Genomic DNA, 23,254 nt, shown 5'->3' with positions numbered 1-23,254 from the left:
CTTGATGATGACTCTAGTAATAGTTTTCTAAAATTATTAATATTTTTTTTGTGACAGACTATACACATACAATATCATCAACTTGCCATGAAAATCACTTAAAGGGGCATGTTAAATGCACCCCTTTTAAGTATTTAATGTGCTCAACAATATTTTGCTACTTATGGTAACTCTAATATGTATTAGTGCTCTAAAATTATTAGTGATCCTTTTGTGAAGGATTATACATCTAGTTAAGGGCAAGGCATGGTGGTTTAATGTCACCCATTACATTACTACTTGTGGTCATGATGCACTCTAGGATTAGTGCTCTAAAATTATCTTGACTACGCTTCTTTTTTTGAGTTAATTCCTTTTTTGGTTCTAGATTTATAGGTGACATGATATTCTTTTAGTCATTATTTTTTAAAATATTCTCTTGTAGTCCTAGTATTATTGTAACATGATATTTTTTGTCTTTTGTCAACAAAATCGTTGAAATTCCTTTAAATACAAGAAAATTTTGATTTTTTTATTTTATACAAAGTGGTTTGACTAGCTATGTTTTTATTTTTATTTTTAAAAAAATTTCATAATAAAAGATCTAAATGCTTTTATATTTTACGAAATTTAAATAATTTTGTTGATGGATAACTAAAAATGGTCATGCTACAATAATAATAATATGACCCAAAAAGGATGTTTTGAAAAGAGCAAATACCAATTTTGGTCCCACGACTATTGTTTTAGACTTTTAGTATCAATATTGGTCCCACGACTACTGTTTTTAGTGTCAAAATTCATCGTGCCGGTCACCCACCCGTTTAAAACGTGTCAAAATCTAAAATTTGTAAAGGTATTTTTCATCCTTTTCAACTCAATATCCCAATTTAAGCATGAATAAAGGGATTTAAGCCCTAAGATCGATCACAATTCACAGTTCTCCTCCTCAAATTAAGGTAAAATAATGAGGAAAACTGCTAATTTTGATCGATCTTATGACTTAAATCCATTTATTATATTCATGCTCAAATTGAGATATTAAGTTGAAAAGTGACGAAAATACCCTTAAAATTTTAGATTTTTGCACGTTTTAAACAGATGAGTGATCGACGCGATGAATTTTGGCACTAAGACAATAGTCGTGGATGAAAATTGATACTAAAACAATAGTCATGGAACCAAAATTGATAGAAATTAAACATGTGGACTGAAATTGGTATTTGCTCTTTTGAAAAAAATGACTAAAAGTATATTGCTACCTATAAATCTATGACAAAAAATAAAATTTACTTCTTCTTTTGTAAACGAGTATACACAAATATCATCGGTTTGACGTGAAACTTATTAAAAGAAGTATTTCATCCTCCCTTTTAAATGTTTTTCATGCTAAACAATGTCCGACAATATGATAGGGACTTTAGTACTAGTGCTTCAAAATTGTTGGGACCTTTTTTTTTTTAAGGACCATTATATTGCAAGTAGCCAAATACAATTATTGAAATCTCACAAACACACACTATATAAAAGAAAAGTGGCATGATTTAAACCAATAAATAAACTTTCACTTTACAATTGTTAGAAGCCAAGGGATTGTTCACCTCACAAGTCACAACATTATTAATATGCCGTGGTCACGGCACAGCACATCCTCCACCTACGCCTGGCCATGGTGGTTTAATTTGCTTTTGACATATTAAAATTTAAAAATCAGATAAATATTTTAGAGTCATATATTTGTAAATAAAAAATAAGATATTTGTTCCGAGAAATTCAATAATTTTATTTCAGATGTAGTAGATGTGTTATATTTTATGATATGGAGTCTTTATCAATAACTTTTTAATAAGCGATGACTCATTTTCTCCTTCATAAGGTCCCCTTTATATGATATGGAGTTTTTATTAACGACTTCTTAACAAATTTGCGTGCATATGTATACCTCCGCTACAAAATAATAGAACCATTTAATTGAACTTAGCCTTAAAATGTTCATAATTTTATTGTAGTTTGACCCATTTATAATTAAGTCTAGTCTATTAATAATTAAGTCTAGTCACAATTAATTTTCCAAAATAGTCTATAAAATGCTTTAATTTTGTTGTGTGCTGCATTTATTGCCCACTTATTCAAATATTCAATACTAAAAAGAAGGATTGCACCCCAATTAGCCCCTCAAGGCTTGGTGCATTGAAGGTTAATTGCAAGAAAGCATGCATGTAACTACTTATAGTTTTTTTTTTTTGGAAAGAAAATTACTCATAATTAATTCAGTTAAATAGAAAAAACTACAAATAATGAAATTTAGAATCTTGTGATTACTAAGTTAGTTAGCCAACCAATTTTACTAGTTTGTCACCCTATGCATTTAAATCTATAGGTTTGGATTGAAATCTTATTTAAAGGGAATCAAGCTCATTATACTTCAACCATATAATTAATAAACATTGACGGTAATAATGTTATCGGAGAACAAATTTGTATTGCTTAATCGTTATGAGTACAAGATTGAGTGTGTCCCCTGCCCGTGACAAGGGTTTAGTATTTATACTAATATATAAGTACAATAGCTCTCCTATTCAGTATAACAGAGCCTATAATAACTACGGAACCTATAATAACTACGACGCTCTTCTCAGTAAGTGTTCAATCTCTTCAGAATTGCTACACTTTTAATGAGGCTATGCTTTGTAATAAGTATCACGATCTCCTCTTAAGTGTCTAGCTAGGCAACCGTTTCGCTTGATCCTTGACTCTTGATCGGGTCGGGATGGATAATTTATCCAATTATCTTGTAAAATATTATATTATATTATATTTATATCACTACAAATATTTAGGGTGCTTGGAGAAATTACCCATTTTGAAAAGGAAAACTAAAGAAATGAATCGGATATCTATATAACTATTTGCTTTGTTAATAGTTGCCTAGTTGCTCATGGACCTGTAATTGTGTTTGCTGGACCCAAAATCATTGGGCCTCATTTGTTATTTGGTGGACATTTTGTATTGGGCCTCAGTTGTTATTTGGTGGACCTTTTGTATTGGGCCTCTTGCTCCGTACAGAGAAAAAGGGAAATAATTTAAAAAGGCATTAAGCTGTAAAAAATAAATCGGAATCAAACTCTATTTTAATGTTGTTTTTTTTTTTTTTTGAAACGTATTTTAATGTTGTTTTAAATCACCATATTAGTTGCAATTCTCTTTGAGATATAGAAATATAATATGATTTAGGCAACTATATTTATGAATTTATAATAGTTGTAAAAAAAATATGGTGAAAAGGAAAAAGAAAAAAACTTGAATTAGTCCAAAATAAATAGTTTGTGATGTTAAATATCAATTATAGAGCAGAAAGCTTTTGAGTGTTGAATGTGTATATGGATAATGGAAATAGCCCCCTCCCCTGTCCCCCTCCCCCGCGCCTTGAAGGGTTTGTGCCTTTATATAGGTGCAGGTTCTGACCTGATACCGAACATATACACATGCATAATGTATCGGGAATTATACTTGTATAAATCCCTATCATACGCTAGAATTAATTCATTGAAAAATTTTAAAAAAATGAAAAGAATAAAATAACATTGCATAAATAGAGTTTCCTCTAATCAGACATCGATAAAATAAAAAATGTCCAAAATATAATAATTTGAGATGTTAAATAACAATCTAAAACTAAGATTTAGAATTATCACAAGAAATAAGAGTCATTCTCTATAATTAACGCAAAAATTACCTTGTCTTATAAGTTATAACTCGTTATAAATAAAAGTGTAATTTTTTATTTAAAATAAATCATTATAACATTGTATTCATATGTTCAAAAAAAAAAACATTGTATTCATTGAAGGAATAAATTTTAGATGTATATATGTTTGAGAAGTCAGCCTAAATGAAAGTACAGGGCATGTACATAGGGATTGGGAAACATCGGACAGAGGAAACATGATGATCATCGAAACTTTCCAAACAACATTTGTGATTAGCTAATTATATAAATACAATTATTAAACAGTGCACTCAATCTGCTGTTGCCAAAGGCATCAGATTTTGACTAATCATTAGATAAAGAATTTTGGAGTCAACAAGACAACTCATTCAAACTTGGCGAATTCATAGAAAATTATATAATTTGTTTTATTGTTAAATCCATTTTTTATGAAAAAACAAAAAAACAAAAAAACAATGATAGAGTTGCTACTTGCTAGTTAAGTCAAATCAAGTCTATATATATCCTCATAGATATTATCAATATACTTGAAGATGGAAAATAGTAATTAATTAGTTTTAAAATTTTTAACTAATTTAAAAAATGTCTCCATGACATCACCATTTAGAGTCGTTAATTTTAGGGTTCAAACGTATTAATTAATTAATTAATTAGTTGTTACGAGGCAATATATATGCATGTAAAATGAGAGAGTTAAAGCCTTGTTTTGAGATAAAAATTGAAAAAAAAAAAATAACTATAGAGTTTAAATATGGTTTGATTATTAATTATGTGTTAAAATAGGTAAAGATGGTTTGATGCTCTTACTTGTCATTACTTGCGGGGAAATTAGAGTTTAAAAAAGAGTTAATAAAGAAATAATGTTTTGTATTGATGATAAGATATAAGAAAACAAAGCAAAGTCTAGATTTGAAGACATGTATTTTTCTATAAAAGGGAAAAATTAACACAACTAGACACTACATAAATCTAAACCACAACATCTTAAGCGAACAAAGGTTAGAAAACAACAATGACTCACCGTCACATGAAAAAGTCTCTAAAGATGACTTCAAGCCATCTAATCGTATATTGCTTGAACAAACAAGTCCAATAATCTTAGCTAAATAGATCTCAAATGCCATAAATCATGTTGCAAACTTGAGTTATGACGAACTTTCATTTATGTAATTACTTAAAAATCAGGTAGAAATTAAGCCACTCTTAAGTTTTAATCATAATTATTATATACCTTTATTAATATAAACCATGTTGCAACTTGAGTTATGGCGAACTTTTATTTATGTAATTACTTAAAAATCAAATAGAAATTAAGCCACTCTTAAATTTTAACCATAATTATTATATACCTTTGTTAATAATAATCATGTTTTAAATTTAATTCTCAATATATTAACAGTCTACTTATCAATTACCCTTACACTTGTAAAAATTTCAAGCAAGAACTTAACCTAATTGTTAAATTCTTGTAATTATCGAATCAAATTATAATACGGAGTACTAAATTAACACGGGGTTGCTTTACCACGAAGGAAAAAGAGGACATTTAATTTGCATTTGAATGTCATCCGCATTTGAGTTTCATCTGCATCTGCATTTGCATTTGCATTTCACTTGCATTTAGGTGGAAACCAGTACGACACAGAAGTGGTGTGAGGTGGACTCAACCCTTTGAAAGGTTAGACTTTTGACCAAAGAGAAATCAAGAAAACACAGCACCATACAAGAAGAAGAAAAATCTCACCTTCCTTCTTCCTTCCCTTTAGCCCTCCTTCCTTATAAACTGCCCACATCTCTCCTTTGCTCTCTTCACACCAAATCCAAACTCATTTTGTTTGATTGGTACTCCTCCTCTCCATAAGTTCCTCTTGATTAAGGTATGTTAAGAGCAAAAAGCTTCAATCTTTGGTTAATTCTTAGCTTTCTTGTTTGTTTCTTGGTTGAATTTTGGGACTAAACTATCATTTAAGGTGTGGGTTTGTATGGAAATTTTTGAATGGATCATACTTTCTCTTGATTAAGGTATGTTAAGAGCAAAAAGGTTCAGTCTTTGGTTAATTCTTAGCTTTCTTGTGTGTTTCTTGGTTGGATTTTGGGACTAAACTATCATTTAAGGTGTGGGTTTGTATGGAAATTGTTGAATGGATCATACTTTGTCTTGACTGATTTGTGCCTAGTGTTAATTAGGTATACTTTCTGCAACTAGTTGAATCTTGGAATAGCAGTTGTTAATTGTGAGATCTTAGAGAGTGAAAGGATCTATATGTGTTATATATGTAATTGGTGTATATGTTGTATGTAGATATGTATATGTGGCCTTATTTGAAGTTGTTTGGATGGTATCTGAATTGGGTTTGTGACTGTTGAACATACAGGGATTTTGATGAAGGGTTCAAAGGGTCAATATTGCCCTTTAGGTTCAGAAATGGAGAAGAAAGATGGGTTTTTCTGTGAGAGTTGCTCGAAATTGCTTGAGTTGTCAGCTGCAGATGATGTGGCTGGGTTCATTGGTGAAGTAGAAGGGAAGGGGTGTGATGTTAATGAGCTGAGCTTGTGGTATGGTAGGAGAATCGGGTCGAGAAAGATGGGGTTAGAGGAGAGGAGCCCTCTTATGATTGCTTCGATGTATGGAAGTGTTGAGGTTCTCAAGTATATTGTTCAGACTGGGAAGGTTGATGTGAACATGGCTTGTGGCTCGGATGGGGCGACTGCCCTTCACTGCGCTGTGGCTGGTGGCTCGGAGGCGGCTGCTGAGGTTGTCAAGATCCTCATTGATGCTTCGGCTGATGTGAATTGTGTTGATGCTAGCGGGAACAAGCCCTGCAGCTTGTATGCTCCTAATTCGAAGTTCTCGGGAGGGCTTAAGAGAAGAACCTTGGAGTTGTTGAAAGGCGAGGTTGCTGATGAGGAGGATGGAGACGAGAAAACGGTGGCTCCGTTGGTGAAAGAGGGAAGTGACAAGAAAGAGTATCCTATCGATACTTCGTTGCCCGATATAAATAATGGGATATACGGGACTGATGAGTTCAGGATGTATAGTTTCAAGATTAAGCCGTGCTCGAGGGCTTATTCTCATGACTGGACCGAGTGTCCTTTTGTTCATCCGGGCGAGAATGCGAGGAGGCGTGACCCGAGGAAGTATACGTATAGTTGTGTCCCGTGCCCCGAGTTCAAGAAGGGGACTTGTGGAAAGGGCGATGCGTGTGAATTTGCCCATGGTATATTTGAGTCCTGGCTTCATCCCGCTCAATATAGAACTCGTCTGTGCAAGGACGAGACCGGGTGCTCGAGGAAAGTATGCTTCTTTGCTCACAAGCCCGAGGAGCTTCGTCCACTGTATGCATCTACTGGCTCGGCTATTCCTTCACCAAAGTCCGTTTCGGTCAGTTCGATGGACATGGCAACTTTGAGCCCGCTCGCTCTCGGTTCTTCGTCTTTGTTGTTGTCTACTACTTCAACCCCGCCCATGTCTCCAACCGTTAGTTGCTCGTCTCCAATGTGGCAGAACAAGATGAACTTCACCCCGCCTACGTTACAGCTTCCCGGTAGCAGGCTGAAGACAGCTCTGAACGCCCGGGATTTGGACCTCGAGATGGAATTGCTTAGCTTGGAAAGTATTCGTTCCCAACAACAACAACACAGGCAGCAATTGGTTGACGAGATGGCTGGTCTCTCGTCACCGTCCCATTGGAATAAGGACTACAATAGGCTCGGGGATTTCAAGCCTACTAATCTCGATGATGTATTAGGCTCCCTCGATTCGCCCTTGGCTTCCCAATTGCAATGCCTCTCACCGAAGCTCACGATTGCCACCGCTTCTCAGTTGCAATCTTCGAGCCTGTCTCAATTGCAATCTTCCCAGCTGCAATCCCCGACTGGCCTACAGATGCGCCAAAACATGAACCAACTCCGAGCTAGCTATCCCGCCACGCTATCCTCTTCTCCAGCTAGGAAGACATCTTCGTACGGGTACGACTCGTCTGCAGCAGTGGCAGCTGCAGTCATGAACTCGAGGTCTGCTGCTTTCGCAAAACGCAGCCAGAGCTTCATCGACCGCAGTCACCACGCTGCAAACTCCCCAGCCTTGGGGGCATCTAGTCTCTCGGATTGGAGCTCCCCGGGCGGGAAATTGGATTGGGGCTTCAACGGCGATGACCTAAACAAACTCAAAAGATCCGCCTCGTTTGGCCTTCGGGGCACAAATGCTGCAGCTTCAAACCGAACCCCAATCACTCCACACGCAAACGAGCCAGACGTGTCTTGGGTTCACTCGCTAGTGAAAGACGTTTCTTCCGGCAGCGCAGGGCTATATGGAGCAGAACAGAAACGCGGTGGGGTCCACGATCCCAACCCATCGTGGATCGACCAGATGTACATAGAGCAGGAGCAGATGGTGGCTTAGGTAACAAACATCTCTGCCATGAATTCTCCTCCATGGCTAACTCAATATTCTTTCATATTCTTATTACTATACTTGAATATATCTATCTATATATCTATATAAGTCTAAGTAGTTATTAGGGTTAAGAAAAACCATGGATAGGGAGATTACTGATTAATTCTTTTGAGAATCACAAGGACCTCTTAGCTTGAAAACAAACTGAGAATTCTTTTAGTATTCTTGTATTTCTTTGTATTCCTTAATGTATTCACAATATATTATATGAAATAAACAAGAGAAGAGGATGTTTGTCTCACTGTTCTGTCATGCATATCTTCCAAGCTCCACAAACTGCATTAATGGTGGATTTTTCAATCATGGCCCTCAGAACTCTAAAAGGAAAGGGTGAACAAAAGTCATCAAAGCCATTAATTTGAAAATAATATTTTACTCAATTATTATTTATGAATTAAGTTGTATTCAATAATGCCTGGTGGGTGGTCCTGTGGATGTTCATTGTTGAATAGTCTTTGGTTGGGGAGTCAAAAGCTGAGGCTACTTTGTATTGGAACAATTTTTTGAAAGTCATTTTGTATGTCATCAGCTATCAGTTAACACTTAATTTATCAAACATTTTTTAAAATTAGTTAATGTTATCAACTAGTCGAACTCATTAACCTAATCAGCTAACAATTAATATTTTTTAGCAAACACTCCTATTGTCTTTATGTTTAAGCCATTCAAATGTGTTTTATTAAATTATTATTATTTAAGCTGATAAATCCAGTTAGAAAAATTATAATTATTCTTAGGGGTGACAGCACATTATTAAGTGGCACAGATCAAATAACAGAAAGAAGGGGTGGTTATTAGCTGGTTGCATTTGGTTCCTTCGCCGACCTTATCTCCGACATCTTTTATAGTACCGGTGGGGACCACATGTTTGAAATTTTTGGCCATTCAGATTTGTGGGTTAGCCGCCATTGACGTGTTGATTTCTGTATGTTAGCCGTTGGTCCATACCATTATTATACTATTTTGAAATTTTATATATTATATTCCTAATTTTTATATTATATATATTTTTAAATAAAACTAAAATAAATCAACAAATTACACATTAAATTGCAATTACGTTATCTAGTTTTAAAAAATTGTCCAATTAGATTATGAACAGTATAATCATACCATGAAACTAAAATTGACTTGTTCTTCTGATTATGGTTGATGTGACAATTAATACACTAAAAAAATTAGTAAATCATTTTAATAAAAAAATATTTTTTTAAATCCAACCCGCTCCCCTTGTCTCCCGCCTAGAGCCGAAGAAAATATCTTTGTCTTCGCTCAAAGGTGGGGGAAGGGGTCAAAATTTTCAACTCTAACCTCCACCATTTGGCGAGTTAGGCTAGCCTGCAGCCTTAGCCCTCGCTTTCGTCTCCATGAAGAAAACGTGTTTGTCTCCGACCAAAGATGAAGGTGAGGGAGTAATACAATCCCACATTGGCTCCACAAGAGATTGTGGAGTTGTACTTAAGTTGGACCAAACTTTCATTCATGAGCTAGCTTTTGTGATAGAGTTAGGATTTTGGCTTGAGTGTCATACCATTTGGTGCTCTTGTTGAGAGACCGGAGTGTGATGGGAAAGGGCTACCTGGAAGAGGGCTACTCAGTGCTTGATAGTTTAAAGGGAATCGAGAAGAGTCCGGAATGAAAGCTATCCAGAGTGAATCGAGAAAAGGGAATCGAGAAGAGTCCGGAATGAAAGCTATCAGAGTGAATCGAGAAAAGTCTCCGGAATGAGAGTGAATCGAGAGTCCGGAATGAAAGCTATCAGAGTGAATCGAGAAAAGTCTCCGGAATGAGAGTGAATCGAGAAAAGGGAATCGAGAAGAGTCCGGAATGAAAGCTATCCAGAGTGAATCGAGAAAAGTCTCCGGAATGAAAGCTATCCAGAGTGAATCGAGAAAAGTCCAGAATGAAAGCTATAAAGTTGATGTCAAACCTCCACTCTGAGCTAGCTTTTGTGACAGAGTTAGGGCATTGGTTTGATAGTCATACTGGGGGGGCCCCTAACCTTTACAGTAGGGCTGGTCTGGTTAGGCTGGTTTGTGGCCTCAACCTAGTTTAATTAACACCTCTATCGAGAGTATAACTCAAGTTAAAATGCCTTGAAAGATATAAACAAACCATTTTCCCTTCCTGTTTGAGAAAAAACAAGATGAAGACTGCTTCCATAGCTCATATGAAGCATTTTATGAACAAGAAGCTCAAGTTCAGTTCTGTTGGTCAATGCATATAAAGTGTCTTTGTTATGGAGCTCACCATTGCCCCAGAAAACAATATTGATAGAATGATAGGTATTTTTTATATCAATCCTGAGATTTCTATATGGAGCTTTTCATTGTTTATTGAAGAGTTGGACACATTCCAATTTGTGTTGGAGTCATCTTTATTAGTTAAAGATGCACTGTATCTCTTCCATGTTGGAGATTAGACAAAGTTATGATTTTCCATTGTTGCAGAAAGGAGCTTCTGATTTCATATTTCCACATACAATCTCTTCATACTTGTTCTTGTTTTTTTCATTTTTTTTTGCCCCTCAAACTCCAGCCTAACAAGATTGTAGAGGATAAATCACGGTGACTCAGCGGCCCATTAGGTGAGAGGACTAGTGCTTAGTGTCCACAAGAAGTCACTCCACACTGCAATTGTCAAGGCTCAACCTTACGTCCTTGCCCAATCTCCTACCAAAAAACTAGTTAGGGTTGGACAAGATTGTAGAGGGGTAAATCACGGTTTCTCAGCGGCCTATTAGGTGAGAGGACTAGTGCTTGGTGCCCACAAGGAGCCACTCCCACACTGCGACTGTCAGGGCTCAACCTTACGTCCTTGCTTACAATCTACTACCCAGAAACCAGCTAAGCTACCTGTGCGGGCTTCTGATACTTGTTCTTGTTTCTTCTGAGCAAAGTTATGAAGATAATGGACTTTTACCCAAAACATGTTGAATCACTTCAGGCTGATCAGATACTGTTCTTGCACCAGGGTTTGCAGATGATGATGCTGATACAGTTTTGAGAGCCTGTGAAGCAGAAAATTTTGAATTGATTCTGGTAAATGACAATTCCACATCATCAATCATCTTTGAATTGTTCTGTCAAATCTTTGCCAATAGTGAATGGCTTTTAGTTAGTGATCTTGGTGGTCCTCAACCACCACAAAAGTTATGGCAATTGTTTTTTTCTGATAAAAATTCTGAACCAGATTGACTGTCATATCTAAACCACAAAGAATCAGAGAGAAGAACAAATAAAACAAAACAAAACAAAAGCTTATCATTTTGTTGAACTGAATGATCATTACATACATTATATATCAGCCATGAATGATAACACAACACATTTCTTGAACTGAATGATCAGAGCTATATCATATAGGTAAGAATGAATGGACTTGGCTGCTAATGCCTCCAAAAATAGTAGTACAAGCACAAGCAATAGCTTAAACACCGAGAATTGAGTTAAGTCTAACGAACCATCTGCCAAGAGCCAACGAGCTTTACTAAACTAGGAGAAACCTCGGATCGCCAGTCTCACTTCTCGGTTCCAGCAAGCTTGGGGTCGGTTTGGTAATATACAACATCCCCGTCATCACTCACGTAGTGATCCTTCTTCATGCTTCTCACGAGGTCTCCCAACAGGTGCAATGGAAGAGGCCATGATTTCTTCGGCTCTCTGTAATACTTCCCGAGCACTGGTTTAGCAGCCTCGGTCTGCAACGAAACCCGAAGTTTATCAGCACATCGAAATATCGAATACTACTGTGAACACATTAAAACGAGGGGCTTACAGCTTCAATCAAGTGATAATGAGGGATTTGGGGGAAAAGATGATGAATGACATGGGTCCCAATATCGTGGTGTATGTTGTTTATCCATCCATAGTCGCGATCAAGAGTGGTCAGTCCACCCCTAAGGTAACTCCATTCCTGTTAAAGATTTAAACTTTAATGTTGCATCATCAATAAAAAAAAAATAGTCTTCTAAGTTCTAACACAATAATTCAGATATTCTCCCTTCTTTATTCGACTAAACTCCAATCCGTAGCTTCACAGATAGTACATTGTAATAGAGTCAGTAGTACTAAAAAAAAACTCCAATCCAAATTCTGTGAAACCGGAATCATACCTTTCCACGATACCATGGAAGTTTGTCTTCATGTCCATGATGATGTAAGTAGGTGACTAAATCCAGCCACATAACAAAGATCTACATCAAGCCAAAGCCCAAAAGAGTTGAATTGAATATTCAGATTCTCGCAAAAACGATATGTGTTGAAACTTGAAAGATCATAAAATCAATGGCTGAGATTATGGACCAACCGCATATGGAACTCCATAGAGTTTGAGCAATTGGACAGGCCCCATCACGAACGATAAACCAGCAAGGATAGCAACCATGGCTGACCAACAAACGGTTGAGGTAATCACGTCTTTCTTCTCATTTGGCACAAATAAATCGCTGTTTGGATCAAAATGAGAGCCTTTCTTCCCAGGGCTTCTACTCCACTATAAGTAGTTAAAAACGCAACATATGCCAAAAGGTTAGTTTGATTCGAACTCCATAGACTAAAAGGGTAAAAAACACTAGGCTGCTAACCAGATAGACGGGGTATGCAAGCAGTGGGAATGGTATGGTGAATCTCAACTTTCTCGTGACATCGTCAAGGCTCTTGAATATCTTCTCAGGCAGCTGAAATCGAGTGAAAAATAAGTAAAAACGTAAACAAACGAAATAGATGACTGGAGGTAATAAGCAAGTTCAAACACTTACAGGGTGCCAAGATTCATCATTTTCAACATGGCCATGGTTCTGGTGATGAGTCCTATGGCTAATTCTCCTGCAACATTACCAGAACAACACAATTTCACTAAGCTAATATGTTTCTAACATTTCAACAATTCTCAGAAAACCTTAAAGAACACAAAGGCCCTTTTTGGTAAAATAGTAAGCCTATCAGTCAATTTTGGCTTATTTGACCACTATTAACTATTTGACTTGATTAAAAAATCAATATAAGTGTTCGGTTAATCAACTTTTTGTAACTCTAAAATTCAAAAAGTTGCTCAAATTAACTTTTTCAATTAGCTTTTTGAGAAAAGAAATTATACCAAACAGCTATTAACTAACAGCTAATTTACCAAACACTTTTCTGCAATCAACTAATGTCATCAATTAATTATACCCTCTAACCCAATCAGCTACCAGCTATCAAGCTAACAATTTACCAAACAGGGCCAAAGAGGTCTGTGGAACACTGGAACATACCATCCATGGTAAGGGACAAGAATTGAAGAATGGAGGAGATGGCCAGCAACACTATTCAGCTTTGGGTCATTAGAAAAGCTTCCATGGCCACTGCAAAGTTCATCAGAAACAGGAAAATTAAAACTTTGCCATATAATCTGCAAAAAAAGACAGTCTTTTTAGGATTCATACCAGTCATGGCCAAGAACAAAGAGAGCCCAGAACATGGTTCCTTGAGCCAACCAATACAGAGGCCAAACAATCCAGTTATTGAGAGAAGCAGCCACAGCTGCCAATCCAAACACAATTGCAACATCCCTAACCACAAAGCCCATGGACTTCCAAGGGTCCTTCACCCAGCAATGCTTAGGAATGGCTGCTCTAATATCAGACAGCTTAAATGGGGGTGGTGCTCCAGGGTCAAAAAACCCATCCCCATTCCCATTGACACCATTGATTCTCTCCCTCTCTTCTCCCTCTTCCTCCCCAACTGAGGGAACCCTCACTGGGGCACTCACCCTCAATGCCCAATTCCTCTCCCTAATCCCAATCAAAGAACAAGAACCCAGATCTGTCCCTGAAACTGTCAGCCTTGAGGGGCTGCCACAACTGAGAGAACCCATCCCAGTTCTTGGCTTAGGGTAGATTTTTGGGAATGGTCTGAGACCACATTCTGATAACACCCAACTCGCCATTAGAGGAGGTTAGGGACACAAAGCTTGAACCTTTGAACTCTGGGCCTCTCCCAATTCAAGAGAGAAACAGAATTGTGGCCTCAAAGACCACAAACAGGGATATCTAAGTATTGAAGCCAAAACCTTGACCTATCAAGAATGGGCTTGTGGGTGGGGTTAATAGAAAGGAGGATGAGGAGATAACAATAGGGATTCTCTCAATCTCTCCTTCAATTGCAGCGTCAGAAACCCCAACTTGTGTGGGTGATTGGTTGTCTTCTTCTTCTCCACTTATACTACTAACATGCCCTTCCTCACCATGTCTATATATGGTGGGAAATGGGAATGGCACAGTACACCACAATCCCACAATATCTAAAGCTTCCACATTATTGTGAAAAAATATAGTATGAATTAAACGAACGTGAATGGTGTGCAGGTCTTGTAAAAGTCACTTTTTTTCTCAATTATTCATTGCTTTTTTGCTTTGGGCTAATTTTAGTCATTTGCTGCTTAGCAGCCTAGGTTTGTAGTTTGACTAAATCCAACACATTAAACAAGTGCTTTGGAACATAATGTCGGGCTTTTGCAAGTAGTGTCATATGGCACTATACACCATTCAAAATAATTTTACTTCTTTAAGAATTTTCTGCATTATACACTAAATTGAGATATCGATATTTTATACACAAATAAACTAGTTCAACAAGCATAATGATACGTAGAGGAAGTTACGAGTATATTCACAAACAAACCAGCCAAGAGAGAAAAAGGGCTTAGACTTGAAATTTCGTAGCTTGGGATTAGGAGGGTCTCGTAGAAGATTGTTTTGATCCACCTCTTAAGGTAGTTATGAAGGTATGAGTGTATGACCTCATTATTGCTCTCACCTAAATTTGCTTTATAATATTTACATTCTAATGTGACAGTGTATAATAGAATCGTTGTATTTGATTATTAAGTAATTTCTTTTTTTTTTTAAACTAGTGGTTAGTCGGCTAATTCATAAACAACTAGTAATTAATATTAAAAAATCATTGTTACATTAGAAAATTAACATTTTGAGCTAAATTCAAGAAGGAAAAACAATTTATTTTTCAATTTGTTTAATGAAATTGCACTGTCATTCTCTTGTTTAAAGAAGACAAATTAGACCTATAGGGTATGGATGAGATTATGTCTATTAATTTTAACTTAACTAAAAATCTTGGTGAATTCAAATTATGGGATGCAACTATCTTAAAATTCATGAAAGAGTGCATTGTCACTCTTTAGGTCATTTCGAACAAAAACATGATTAGGTTTTGTGTGTCATTTTAATTGATTAGTCAAGAAAATATGTGGTCAAACAAAAAATATATATAAATTAGGGGTAAACATGATTTTTATGAAAGGTTTTGATTTTTAAAAGAATTTAGCTCTAATTTTGCTCTTTCGATTATTGAGTTTTTTTTTTTGTTTTTTTTTGGGTTCTTAAATTCAAAATCAACTCGGTTTTGTTCTTGTCTATTAAAAATCACACACATTTCAATAATTGAAAAATAATTTTATATTCGATAACCAAAAATAAAAAGTATAATAAGTATAATAGTTATAAAAGTTAAAACTCAAATTGTTTTTAAAATTTATGGTCAAACTTGCAAATGCCATACAAAAGTGCTTTATATGTGAAATTCACTTGTGACCCTAATCAACATAAGACCATAAGAAGGTAAATCAACTTAGCTCAAATTAAAAATACTAATAGACAACTCACTTTTGCTACCTGTCTAACTAACTTCACAAATTGCTTCTTTTTTTTTTCCTTTTTTACTTGTAATCTTGTTGTTATAAAGCTAAACCCTGACAAACTTAATACTCTTTTTTTTTTAAAAAAAAAAAATCTTTTTAAAGGTATGTAAGGGTGCATTTTTTTAAAAAAAAGATGTAAGGGTGCATTTGGTCAGCCCCTAAGTGCCTAACTACTTTTTAAGGTGGGTGTTTTGGGTATTTAGCACATTGTCGCGTGAATGAAGAGGACGAAAATTTTAAGGAATTCCACATATTGATGGTCTCTTAAAACGTGTGGGAGTTGTAGTACACTAGTACCTTACAGGACCTTACAAACATCTAGGTTGTACAAAAATGAAAAACATATCAAATGCGTGAAAAATATAAATATATATAAACATAAGTGTGTATAGTATTTACAAAAAAGTTAATAGTGTAATTAGATTTAGAATCCATACGTTAAATTGACTATATAAAGAGTAAAGTGTTGTTGCTAGTTGTTAGAATGTAAAATGATGTATTTATTATTAATAATAAGTTTAAGTACAAGTTCTCTAAAGTATAGAACATATATTACCTTGTAATAAAGTTAATAGTACTCAAAAAAAGTATAAATTCTCTAAGAACAAAGTGAGTTCGTAAATTTCTGTTAGGTCAGAATGAAAAAGTATGTGTAAAGATTCAAATTTCTTAACTAGTTGATGGAAGCTAGTTTGGTCTCTATTTGTTGGGCCGGGGCGTGGGGAGCCGGGGTTAAGTGGTCATTTCACGGTTTTTGAGATAAAAATGCCACATGAAAGAGAGAGAAAAGAAGTGAGAGAATAGTGAGGTTCATCTGCAAAGTAGGGGTTTTTATGTTCCCAAAAAAAAATTAAATGGATTGACAAGTGTTGGCAAACGCACACTTCAGGCGCAAATCTGCCTTGAAAAGTAACTTTAAAAAAAATCATGTTTTTTTTTCTCTTCCCTCTCATATTCTTTTTCCTAATCACACTTACAAAAACTCTTCAAAAATCACAAAAAGTCCCCACTATTAAAGATGCTTTTATAACAAGCTATTACATAATAGTATGGTTTTCTTAATGCGCACCATCACTTGGAGTTTTTTCGTGACTCAAAAAGTTAATATTGTTCTTCTCTTAAGTTAATACTATTGGTTTGGTGACTTGATGTTGACTGTGGAGTATAATAGTTTAAAATTATATATATATATATATATATATATATATATATATATATATATATATATATTACAAATTATAATTTCAAATTATTATTATTATTATTATTATTATTATTATTATTATTATTAGTATTGACTTTGTTAATGCCGCGCGTGGTCGCCGAAATCCGAACACCTTACCTAAAGAATGGTCGGAAGAGTGATAACCAACACCATATATTGGTCGGTTAACCTAGGTGATAATAAGTGGTAGCTAGATAATCTCTCCAATTTTATTGTTGATTTATACTTAAAGTAGGTGACATCTAGATGAGTAAAATAAGAAAATTATTCATCATAACTCAAATGAGATTAACTCTTTAAATAGATTCAGTTATTTTACCTCAAGTTGAACAGTTAATTTTGTAACTACAAGGTTCTAAGTTTAACTTCCCGTAAAGTTACATATTGCTTCAGACTTCACCCAAAATGTCCTTATAGAGTTACTTATTTCCTTTATACTTCACGCAAAGCATACCTTCAGATATATATTAAACTGTCGGACCAAATAATCTTAACATATTAGAAATATTAACATTAACAATCACAATTTTAATATTTTTCTATTAATTTGATTCACGTTTTTTTATTTTACTATTATTATTAATATATTAATATTAATTATTATTATTATTTCCAGGACGGAGGCCACTGTAGTGAAGAAGTTCTACTTTTGTTTCTCTTTTCCCATCTTTTACTTTCAGGTCCCCATCACCTTGAGTCCGACTCCACAACCCAGCACATTATGTGACAGTTAGATACAATTTTATTTGTTTTCGAAAATAATAATGTTAAACTTCGTAAAATTAAAACAGCTTTGATATGACACTAGATAAGGTAGTCTTTTGGGTCCAATACTCCAATTTCATCCAATGAATTTCTTGGTATGAGCTTTGCCTTTGTACTATGCTATCCTAATTCCTAAAGTATCAAAAAATAAGGTCCATATAATTCTACCAATTTTTCCATTACATTCAACATGCATATAATATTTTTATCATTGTAAAACTAATTTAGATTCAACTCAAATTTTATTCATAGAATTTGACTCCTATTCAGAATAAACTTACAGCCGCTATGTAAAAATAGTTCTTGGTGCCTGAAATCAGCCATGTAACCTATCCTAGCTAGCAAATGACCATATAAACATACTCAAGTCATAGGCAGTTCCTACTGAAAATTAAATTTGAAATTTTGGAGCACCCCAACCAAGTTCGTCATATTGTTGACTTGGTAAGGTATAAAATTCATACTCGTAAAGTATTAAATTTCATAACGTAAGACACAAAAAATCACAACACAAGACACATACACATGTTAATATGCTATATATTTACTTATTTTTCAAATTTGATTTAGGTACATAATTTGTGTTCATAGGCACAAAATTTTACAACACAAAATACAAAAATTCATAACATAATAATACACAATTAATAATAATTTGTTTCAGATGCAGAATTCACATTCTTAATTAAGATACAGAATTTCATAACACAAAACACAAAAACTCATAATATAAGACACGTACACTTGCATCAGAGTCCATAATAATTCACTATGAACCCTGATCCATAATGCAATGATTGTATTTTTATGCTGCTTAATATAAAACTCAAATTTTAAACATGTGTGGACATATTATCATATTGGAACAATTGTGTGGTAGTTAAAATATTATCCGTAAGCGGATGATTTTTGTTTGAAACCAATATAATAATACTTTTCAAACACACCACTAGCTTAGTCCACTAGTATTGCTTACCGGCCGCTTACTGCCGTCCATGCAAACGCCTTCATATATAGTATTATGCCGATGAAAGACCGAAGACCTCCGTCCATCGCCGTCCGTCTTCCGTCACTAATGGCATCATCTCCTAAACCGTGTTTGTTTTGCTCCATCCAAATTTATGCTCAAAGTTTTGTTATTTATATTTTTATAAATATAGTGTGTGGCGAAACTAAAATTTTTAATTTGAAGAATAATATGGGGTTAGATACTTATATAGTAGTTTTACTGGCCCAATAACTCAAGGATCGTATGTAAATCAGTTCTTACTTTTTGATAGCGAGCTTGTAAATAAATTGAAGGCACATAATATATTAACTACAGACATATAAATTGTTAACTATTGCATGTACAGAATATGTTAGTACAATTAACAGTTTATGTGTCTTTAATTTATTTACAACCACATAAACGGTTAGCTGGAAGTATAAAATGGGTCAACAGACACATAATTTTTGACCAAATTTTACAATGCAGTATAAACTTGATCCGTGTTATAACAATTGTTTTGAGAGTATTTGGGCCTAGGAGACGGAATCTCGAGGAACAGACACTAATCTATTGGGCTCAGATGTAACTTTTTCAGGTGGATCATAAGTTGGCCAAACGTCGGCCCATGGGCTGACGTGTATGAGTAGTATGGATTATGGAATATGGATACATTTTTAAAATAAAATATTAGTTTATTTTTTTAAAAAAAAATTGTGACACTGAAGTGCCCTTGATTATATATATTGTACTAAATTTCTCGAGTTAACCATCCAACTACTACACAAGTACACATTCATTTGCAAACTATATCGCGAACCAGGGTCTACATTGTAGATTTGTAGGGTGGAAGTTGATTCAAAATGATATCATTTTATATTAAGCCGTTAACGGTGTCAACCAGTAAATTATATTTAATAATATTCATCTTATACTATGTTTATAATATTTATTTTATATATTCATAAACCTAAACTTTAATATTAATGTACATAAACACTAAAATGCATGTATATTATATATATTTTCATTAACTTTATAGTAAGTAGTTCATAATGTTCCTTATATATCTTCGTTAAAACAAAACTTAATATACATAAACATTACAACACATGCATATGATGTTTAATAACATATATCGTGCATTATGTTAATGTACATAAACAATAGGTAAATCATATATATATATATATATATATATATATATATATATATATATATATATATATATATATATTCTCATTCATTCTGTGATAACTTTATAATATTCATTCTATATATTCATAAAAATAAGATTTAATGTACATATAGACATTATATTACATGTGCATGATGCCTGTAGCGTGCAATGAAAACTGCAAATGGCTGTTAATCGTGTAAGATGAATTCTGATCCATAATATAACAAGTTATCAAGGTGGCCCACCCATGATGAAGAATATTTTTCATTTTGCTTAGCATCTTAACTTTTAAAGACTAAAAACTCCTTAACACCATCTTGCATAATAACAAATTATAATATGAGCATGAATATGCATGTAAATATTAATGATGGATTGATGGTGGCCCTAGTTGAGTTTAAACTAAATATTTAATATTAATGCACAAAATTTTAATTAAATATTTATAGTATTTAAATTGAATATTCAATAATTGAGGTTTATACAACTATGGATTATTCTTCTAACTTCAAAAGTCAAAACAATCTAATTTCAAATCTACTAGTTAGTATTCGCGATCTACCATGTCAAAATTTTATGACTCATGTTTTAACCAATGTTGGTTTGTTAAGCAGTATAATTAATGAGTTGTCTATTGATGTTAGGGTTATGAGGGATTCTTTCATTGTATAATGAGTTGTCTATTAATGTTAGGGTTATGAGTGATTCATTCATTTTATAATGAGTTATTTTTTATGCTAAGTTTACAAGTGAATATAGTATTGTAATAATTAACTAAGGTTTGTATTAAAGTGCGTATTGGGTAAATTCTATTTCTTTTGTGTAACAACACTAAAAAGATTTTATGCAATTGGTTTGACCGAGAGAGTGTTGATATTTTGACAAGAATAGAATTTACTCGTGATCTTTTGATACGAAAATTATGTTTTATTCACTCAATCACTCCTTTCAGTGAAAGTAAAATAGTAGTCGTGGTGCTCCCTTTAATTAATAAAGTTGGTGATTTCAAATTATATATATTATATTATGTGATATATATTATATTATATTTACATACTATTGAGATAAAGAAGAAGTTGACTGAAAATTTTATTTTATAGGAGTGCACTTATCATTTTCAGCGTAATAATTATTGTGAATATATGTTGTTAGTAGATACAATAGTAGTTGGTACCTAGCATAGGAGTAGTTGGAACTGAGATATATATGTTACTGTATCTATACTCTTTGAGTACTTGTGTATTCTTGACTTGTAAAAAAAGGGATGTAACTGTCATCCAACAGATTTTTCTGTTGGTGTACACACTTCTTTTTCTCTTATAAATTGAATAAAAAGCTTCCGTAGCCTTTACTTCTCTCAAACAGAAAGCTAACCATAATTCCCCATCCTAATTTTGTTTCTTCCTTGACCCTAACCTTAATCATTATTAAGAAACCTTAATGATGTCTGGGGTGGGGTGGGGGGGGGGGTTGGGTGTTGTTGGTAGAAAGATCCATTTTATCAGTGTGTTTGGTTTGGGAGTTGAGAGTAAATTGATGAATTATGTTAATCATAGAATTAATTAAGTTACCTAATTATTAGCACCCCTAGAATGCTTGTTGAAAACATGACACTGTTACCTAATACTGTCAAAGTGAGCCGGTCTGTGGGCTCCTAACTTGGCTCGCACTACTACGGGGCGGGTGTGGACCAACTCGCGGGCTTTGGCCCACTTTGACAGTACAATGTTACCCCCACCTACCCACCCACCCCAAGAGATGGTCAAGGACGATGTTGAGTATGATTTTATTTCTGAAAACAAAACAACATGTTGAGTATGATTTTAGAAGTTTTATTCTTGCAATACTTTCTTGGTCGAGTCGATTACATAAGGTCTTTTTAATGCAATGTGGTTTGCGTGGATCTACCTGTATACACTATCAAATAATGGATGTGAGTTTTCCTTGTCGTCCTAATCGGCACACATATCAGCTTGAATATACTTGACAGTGCATACCCGATTACATTGAAATAAATTATAATAGCTTCCATCAAGTAAAACAGATATTCCCTAACATACCTCGGATCATTAAATTTCTAGAAAATATACACTTTGAATCACTCTCTAACTCACAATCTTCTTATAGTTACTACCTCAAAACACATATTCAAAATCAATTTTAATTTAGTATTGAAGAAATGCTAGTATGCATTGTTTGGGTTTTATTTATGATAAATTTTATAATGTCGATCCAAATTAAAGTTTAATATGATAAATTTTATAATGTCGATCCAAATTAAAGTTTAATTAAAACTATACTTTAGAGAAGTATTATGAATCAGCTAATTAACCAATACCTCACCAAACAATTTGACCTTATATATAAAATATTCATATTATATTTTTATTCCATATCCTTATCATCAGGGGGTGTCCTCTGTACTAGTGTACTGGCACCATTTTAATCAACTATTGCATTGACTTTCCTATAAACCATAAACTATTCCCCAACTAACCCTACTAATTTATAAAGTGAATATACATTCCTAAATAAATATTAATTGTATTCTCCGATCCATGTGAAATGGCATGTAATCATATTAATGATTGCGATCTATTATTGATCTTCATTAAAAAAAAATTAATTATTAGTAATTAAATGGTAAGATACATTTTCTGTTGTATGATAAGAGAAATTCAGCGTCAGTGCCTAATAGTATACATAGGATAAACTCCGCAAGAATTAAACTGTGATGTTTAGGTACATAAGTCATGTTTTATCCACTTGATCAACACTTTCAAAACATAAAGATACATTTTTGACAAGTCAAATGGTTGAGAATATCTTGAGGGCAAAATATGTGCACGCGGTGAGAGCTCTTTGAGATGATATGTAGTGCATTAGTAATTCGCTTACCAACTGCTTACCCTATTTAATTTGATATATATATATATATATATTTATTTATTTATTTATTTATATATATAATTAATGTGAACTAATGTAAGTTGTCAATCTGAGGCAATAAAAATCTCTAAAGCATGGAAAAATATGATGGTAATTAATTTAGTAAATATTATAAATTTTTAAACACTAGGAGTTTACCATGCAAAAATATAAAGTGTATCACTTGAATACTCTTATACATATATTCTGATACACTTTGTAGCTTTAGGTGAGTGTACTCTTTTACATATATATATATATATATATATATATATATATATATATATATATATATATATATATAT

The 23,254-nt window shown here is 33.9% G+C and overlaps 2 protein-coding genes across 3 annotated transcripts; one reads left to right on the top strand and one right to left on the bottom strand.

The window, feature by feature from the left end:
- The first annotated feature begins 5,426 nt into the window (after nucleotides 1-5,426).
- On the top strand, nucleotides 5,427-8,406 carry LOC116013332 (zinc finger CCCH domain-containing protein 29-like). Of its 2 annotated transcripts, none has more exons than XM_031253020.1 (2): nucleotides 5,427-5,586; nucleotides 6,085-8,406. In XM_031253020.1, the coding sequence occupies exon 2, from the start codon at nucleotides 6,093-6,095 to the stop codon at nucleotides 8,109-8,111; it is 2,019 nt and encodes a 672-aa protein (XP_031108880.1). In that variant the 5' UTR covers nucleotides 5,427-5,586; nucleotides 6,085-6,092; the 3' UTR covers nucleotides 8,112-8,406. The 2 variants fall into 2 exon arrangements, with proteins under 2 accessions (XP_031108880.1, XP_031108881.1); XM_031253021.1 differs by lacking the exon at nucleotides 5,427-5,586 and adding an exon at nucleotides 5,677-5,731.
- A 2,997-nt stretch (nucleotides 8,407-11,403) lies between these two features.
- On the bottom strand, nucleotides 11,404-14,418 carry LOC116013334 (omega-3 fatty acid desaturase, chloroplastic-like). Its single transcript, XM_031253022.1, has 8 exons — nucleotides 13,591-14,418; nucleotides 13,420-13,509; nucleotides 12,925-12,991; nucleotides 12,751-12,843; nucleotides 12,474-12,659; nucleotides 12,280-12,360; nucleotides 11,943-12,080; nucleotides 11,404-11,865 (listed from the first exon to the last, which is right to left on the bottom strand). Exons 1-8 carry the CDS (start codon nucleotides 14,091-14,093, stop codon nucleotides 11,686-11,688), a joined length of 1,338 nt encoding a protein of 445 aa, XP_031108882.1. The 5' UTR covers nucleotides 14,094-14,418; the 3' UTR covers nucleotides 11,404-11,685.
- Nucleotides 14,419-23,254: the final 8,836 nt, after the last annotated feature.

The sequence above is a fragment of the Ipomoea triloba genome, chromosome 3 (assembly GCF_003576645.1).
Source record: "Ipomoea triloba cultivar NCNSP0323 chromosome 3, ASM357664v1".
NCBI lineage: Eukaryota > Viridiplantae > Streptophyta > Magnoliopsida > Solanales > Convolvulaceae > Ipomoea > Ipomoea triloba.
This window is presented reverse-complemented; position numbering and strand designations above follow the sequence as displayed.